The sequence below is a fragment of the Enoplosus armatus genome, chromosome 7 (assembly GCF_043641665.1).
Source record: "Enoplosus armatus isolate fEnoArm2 chromosome 7, fEnoArm2.hap1, whole genome shotgun sequence".
Lineage (NCBI taxonomy): Eukaryota > Metazoa > Chordata > Actinopteri > Centrarchiformes > Enoplosidae > Enoplosus > Enoplosus armatus.
Genome location: NC_092186.1, coordinates 19761501 through 19767500, shown reverse-complemented (window position 1 = coordinate 19767500; position 6000 = coordinate 19761501). Strand labels below are relative to the sequence as shown.

The 6000-nt window shown below is 40.1% G+C and overlaps 1 protein-coding gene across 1 annotated transcript in view; it reads right to left on the bottom strand.

Annotated features, from left to right (window-relative positions):
- The window catches only part of LOC139287584 (homer protein homolog 3-like), a 41834-nt gene that overhangs the window by 9843 nt on the left and 25991 nt on the right, over nt 1-6000 (bottom strand). Inside the window, exons 5-6 of the mRNA XM_070908693.1 lie at nt 4486-4607; nt 622-778 (exon numbers count right to left, since the gene is read on the bottom strand). Of these exons, the coding sequence (XP_070764794.1) occupies nt 622-778; nt 4486-4607 (279 nt within the window). The remainder of the gene's footprint in view (nt 1-621; nt 779-4485; nt 4608-6000) is intronic.

Sequence of the window (6000 nt, the reverse complement as noted above, 5' to 3'; positions counted from 1 at the left end):
GTATTTTTGGAGACCAGGAAGTGATTTTCCCGCAACCTGCATTCCTTTAAATGACCTTATGATGCTTTGGAAACTAAAGTGGTGACTATTTGACCTCCTACTACCCCGATCTACACTAAGACAACAGAAAATAAGTGTTTCTGATTCATTTGCAGGTGTTTGTTAAAACTGTGTATCAAGACAATTGAAAAAATAGTTCCAATCAATATTGAAATTGGTACTCCAGTCAAATCAATTTTACATGTATTTTATGTAGCCTTTACAATCTATGCAACAAATGACGCTCTTTTCCCCCCTGGGTAAGTGACAATCGTTTGGTAAAACACTTTGAACTGTCCCGAAATAAGAGAATAATAATCCCCTTACACTGGGAAAGCTTGTTGTGCATTATGGTTTACATGGCTTATTGCGATCTGAGCTGCTTGTGCATCATTTGCAAGCATTTAAAAAAATCATGTGATGAGGCATAATTAATCTCTTAAATGTTATGTCAACATACCAAACAGCAGCAGTCATCAACAGCCTCAGCATTCACCAAACATCATGAATTGCACTACATTGTTATTAGCGGCAGGGATATTATATTATGAGGTGTTCATTTGTCCACCCTCTGTACATCACCTGGTCTCTGAGGCGATCGGTCTCCTCCTGGTATTCAGCGAGCTGTTTCTTCCACTGCTCCACGCTGCCGTTGGCTTCCTGCAGTGCTGCCACCAGCTTGGCGTTACTGTCCTGCAGGGTGAAGAGTTCAGCCTCCAGGTTTATCTCACACATGGACCTGAGGAGTAGTCACAAAAAGACACAGAGACGCCACTTAAAGCAGTGATCATTTATTTTTTGTTTGGTGCTGAGCAGGTGGCTTTTTTTTCCCGCTGCAAACATGCGATGAGAGCAGTGGAAGTGAACCAAAACAATGATCTGAAAGACGCTGAAACACTGCAGAGCTAAGAGGAACTGTAGAGCCAGGTGATAATTAACACTGATGTGTGCAACTTGAAAGACAGTATGCTGGTCGACTGTTACGGTCGAAGAGAAGCATTGCTGTTGAGCAAAATGTAGAAGATAATGAAGTAATGAAGTGAAACGTTTATATTATTCTGCACCAGCTGTTTGAAGAAATTTGATGGACATTTATTTGATTTTAAGGAGCCATAAGCCCATGCATTTTAATGTTTTAGAGTCAGAGACAGAACTAGGTGACTAGCAAATCAATCTACTGACTAACCCTTAAATGTGACTTTATTACCTTTTTTTCAATTTTATGCTCCTGGTGAAATGAAAATGGTCCCCAGTGTATTTTTGCAAACAAATTGGCTTAACAGTATGCACCTTTAACAGTGGAGAATTGCAGAGACAATAGGTTACTATGGGAAAAATAAACCAACACGGGTGATGTGTTATCTTAACATGTGGTAAAGATACATCAGGTCCTGTGTGCCGGTAAAGGTCAGGTTTTTAGTGGGGATATTTAATAAACCAGAGAGCCTTCACATAGAGAAAATGGAGTTTAAAAAACAGAGTCTTATCCGTGACGAACTAACAGCTTGGCAACCATAAAACTACTCACCATAGCAACCGGAGAGAAAAGACTGCGTAGGCTTAAAACAATCATAAAATAAAATTGTTGGGATAATAGGTTGTAAAGCAGCCGTGTACGAGTGTTTCTCTGCTTCCTGGTCTCAGATGGAAGATTGAGCGATCAATAATGGGCATCATACTGACCATAATTATTAGAGCTGCTAAATTTAGAAACGCACACGCACACACGCACACACACACACACACACACACACACACACACAAACACACTGCTGCAGAACCGGGGAGTGTCCACCTGTAGTGTGGTTTCCAGGCAGACTAAACTTCTTGCTTTGTGGTAAAATTTTTTAGAATGACTCATTCCTGCTCTTCGACTTCATCAGTGCTGTTGCATTTCTTAAGACCTGAACATGAGCTTTTCTTACGCACAAAACGGAGGAGAAAGGGACACAGTCGTACATGGGTGAGTTGTTTTTCTCTGAGGGGAGCGCTCATTCACTGCTGCTAAAGAAACTGTATTTTTTTACTTTTGGCCCCCAGTATGAGTCAATCTCCAAATGCCCTGGATCAATGGTACCCGCTCCTGGTCCTGAAGAACCCCAGCTCCTGGTCCTGAAGAACCCCAGCACTGCATATTTTCCATCTCTCCAAACTCACACCTGACGCACTCTGAGCTAGCTCCCACAATTTATGTTTACAACCCATACCTATGCTATTTCCTGTCCTGCTTGCATTTTGCCAAACTGAGTGCTCTGGGTTCTTCAGGACCCTGAATTATACACTTCCCATAATGCAACTTGATAGCTTCCCTTCGTCAGACCCCTACCTTTCAAATATCATGACCCCGGTTTGTAATGAAGGCTTTGTTGAGACTTGACGAAGCTTTCCAGGAGCCACAGAAGACTTTATTTAGGTCCTTCCTTATTTGTGGAAGTGCAATACTTCACTTCTGCAGTACCCCTTTAACCTGTAATAAACCTGCTCCACTACAGTCACCCGCTAGTCGCTAACTGTGTCTCCTGCTGTTTGGTGCCAACCAGGTTGAGTTTTTAAAGCTTTTTCTCTGAAAACAGCTGCATGCTGCAAGCGATGAGAGTGAACTAAAACAGTAAACAATGAACTGAAACTCGCTTTAAAGCTCCATAAAGCCGAGTGGAGCTGCAGATTGGGGTGATAATTCTCTGTAGGTTAACTGCTGAGAGTGACCATTTTCACATTGTCATTTATATACATTTAAAAATATTGATTATTGCCCTGTGTGGGGATGTGATGCTCCTCTCTGCTGCAACCACACCTTACTGAGGCACAAATCTTTCCAGTTTACAAAATATTTCTCTTTTTCTGCTGTCAGCTCTTTGGTAATGTGTCAAACAGCAGCTCTCATTTCAGAAAGAAACCCCTCAGTAGTAGTGTGGGTACCAGCTCGGCTCTCTGGAGGGATAACAGTATGCGTTGTTGGCTGTTGTTGCTACAAAACTTGTTGTTTGTTAGAACAGCTTTCAGTGAATTTTGGTGAGAAGTTGGGCCAGTGACAAAGATTTCTTTAACATATCATATTTACATACTATCTGGGTGGACATTTTTGAATATTTTTGCTATTTTCTCATGAACTGCTACACAAACAATTCTGAAAAAAACAATGCGATGCACATTAATAGCTGGGTGTCTTAATAGAGACTTGTGAAGCCGTACCAGAGGTAAGCACTCTTCAAATGCTTTGCAGCTTAATGACCTGTAACTGTTGTTAGCAGTTTGAGTAAGTTTCATTCACTGTACAGAGCTCCACAAAGTGCTCTGGGCATTTACATCTGCTCATGTAGCCAAGCTGGGGGTTAGCGGCAGGAGTACAACCTTTGGTGTAAACTCTCTAAACTCTAACAGATAAAATTTCCATTCCGGTCCTCCCACACAAACACATCTGCTGCACTCTCTGTTGTTTTATTTTAATGTGTATTTTCTGTCTCTGTGGTTTGTGTGTTATTGTTATAGATTGTTGTTATTGTTATTATTATTATCATTATTATTATTATTATGCTGTATGTGCTGCTGCAAGCCAAATATTGTTTCGGAAACACCAGAAGCTTTGAGCTTAAATTTTTCACCGCGAGAGGGACAGCATCTCTCTGTCTGTTTCTCTTGTTGTTGTCAAACAAATATCCTAAATAAAATATCAGTTAAGTGTGCTGTCTAGCAAAAGTACTCATGAATTGATTATAGCTGTCAAATAAAATGTGTTGGGTTTTTTTCTATCACACTCGTCATTAAAAGCAAATTTTAAGAAGAACATTATAAAATACAGCAGTGAGGTGTAAAAACAATGGTCCTTATGGAGGAAATGTTCTCCTGTCTCCTGAAGCTAGCAGATCACACTGAACATAACAGGCCATGTGCAGTGATGTACAGATACAGTTGGCCCTCAGAGAATGTAATGTGTGTGCTCCGTTTGAAGGTGGAAAACATTTTTTTGTTTTTGTTATTGTAAGATATTATTATATTAGGCATTTCTGCTTTATCTGATAGTGATAGTAGAGAGAGACAAGAAAGGCAGAGGAGAGATGACACGCAGCAAAGGGCTGGATTCAAACCCAGGACCTTAATATGCGCTCTACCAGGTGAGCTCCCGGGGCACCCATCGGTCTTGTAAGCGAAATAAAATTAAAAAAGTCTCTTAAAGTGCTGTTGATAATAAGATCCTTTCTGACTCCATGTTCTCATCATTGCAGGTTATTAGTTATTAATGCAAACTAAAAGCTAAACGGCTAATTAGGTTAATAAAACAACAACAACAAACAAACCCCAACTGAAAACTAAACTGAACAATGTAAAATGACACTGTGCCCATTCATGTAAAATACAGGAAGTTTATCATGGATTGTCTTAAAGATTGTCTCCAGACAATATACGGTATAAACTTCCTGCTGAAGTAAAAAAGAACATAGTCATTACCCTTCAGACAGCATCTTTTTGACCCTCTCCTTCTCGACCGTCAGCTCCACTTCGGCACTCTTGCTGCGAAACAGCTTTTCCTCGCCCGGCCCGTTGACTGTGAGCAGCGGCGGGGAATGGCGCTCCTCCGACAACTCCTGGACCGACAGCACACAGACCAACAAATACAACAACACAAACAGGACATGAGGAAATCAGTAGCAGTTCTGTTAATGTGGCATCAGTTTAATTCTGTACCGGCGCTTCCCCTGCTCCTGGGAAACCAATGGAAAAGAAAGGTTAGATACACCAGCACCTTTTGTGTAAGTTTGAAAACAAATTATGTTTTTTGGAGTTGTTTGGGATTATAATATAAATCCTAATCACCTACACTACAGTTTTCCTATTAGGAGACAAGAGTCCTCTGATAGAAAGTGCCCGTTTAGAGGACAAGAGCACTTAGCAGGATACAGCTAGTAGATTTTGTCGTCACTACATTATTTTATTCAGAGTGCATGTTGTACATGTACCCATATACAAAGATTACCGATTGTGGATGTTACACTGTTGATACAAAGGTTAGGGTTGGCACAATTTATTTGATTTGGGCTCAGGTTCAGGTTTGAGTTGCTGACAGGCCCATTACTGTCTCTACATCCAGACCTGTCAACACAACGGACAAGACACAGCAACAGGACGTGACAGGACAGGGCTCAACCTGTCAGCACTTGATATGTCCCATCTGGGCTCCTGTAAACAGGCTCTGTGTGTGGAGCCCAGCTGCCTTCTCTTCATACAGCCTCAGAGATCTGATTGGACTCTGATGCAACAGAAAATGACTGAAGTACAGTTCCTCGTTCTAAGAGTTCCCCGGATGTTTGTGAAAAATATGTATATGCTGTGATGTGTTATAATATATTATGTGATATGTCTGTTGAGATATTACGTATACTGCACATCTGGCAATAGGCTCACTAGCGGGGCAGTACCGAAATACTGGAGGAGCTCAATATTAATCTTAGCACCTGATTTAGTTACGTTTTTTTACTTAATCTTTAGTTAGTTTAGGTTTCATGTCTTGTATCTTGTATATAGCTGTATTGATTAACAGATGTATCATCTAAAGATAATCTTGTTTCAGTTCATTCAAATTTTACAAGATTAAGTATCATTTTCATCCATGCTTTCTTGATTTTTTTTGTCAAGTTGTACTTTTTATGAAATCTTTACCATGACCATAATTCAAGCACTCAGAGATTGTAGTTTTAGTTGAGCTTTAGGTTTTCTCCTGAGCAAATTCTAACAATAGACTAGTTTGATGATGCATTTCATAATAATAACACAGTAATATACAGAGACGTGAATGCAATTTGGTTGGTTTTTGCTGGGAAATAAACAACTGATGATCCATCTGACTTTTTCGTTTAGTCTGTTTGAAATCAGAACTTAGTAGAGCCTTCATAATATTACTAATACAATAAGAAGTGACTCGTACTTTCTTCTAATATTAACTCAAACAGTTCGTTTTAAGCTCTT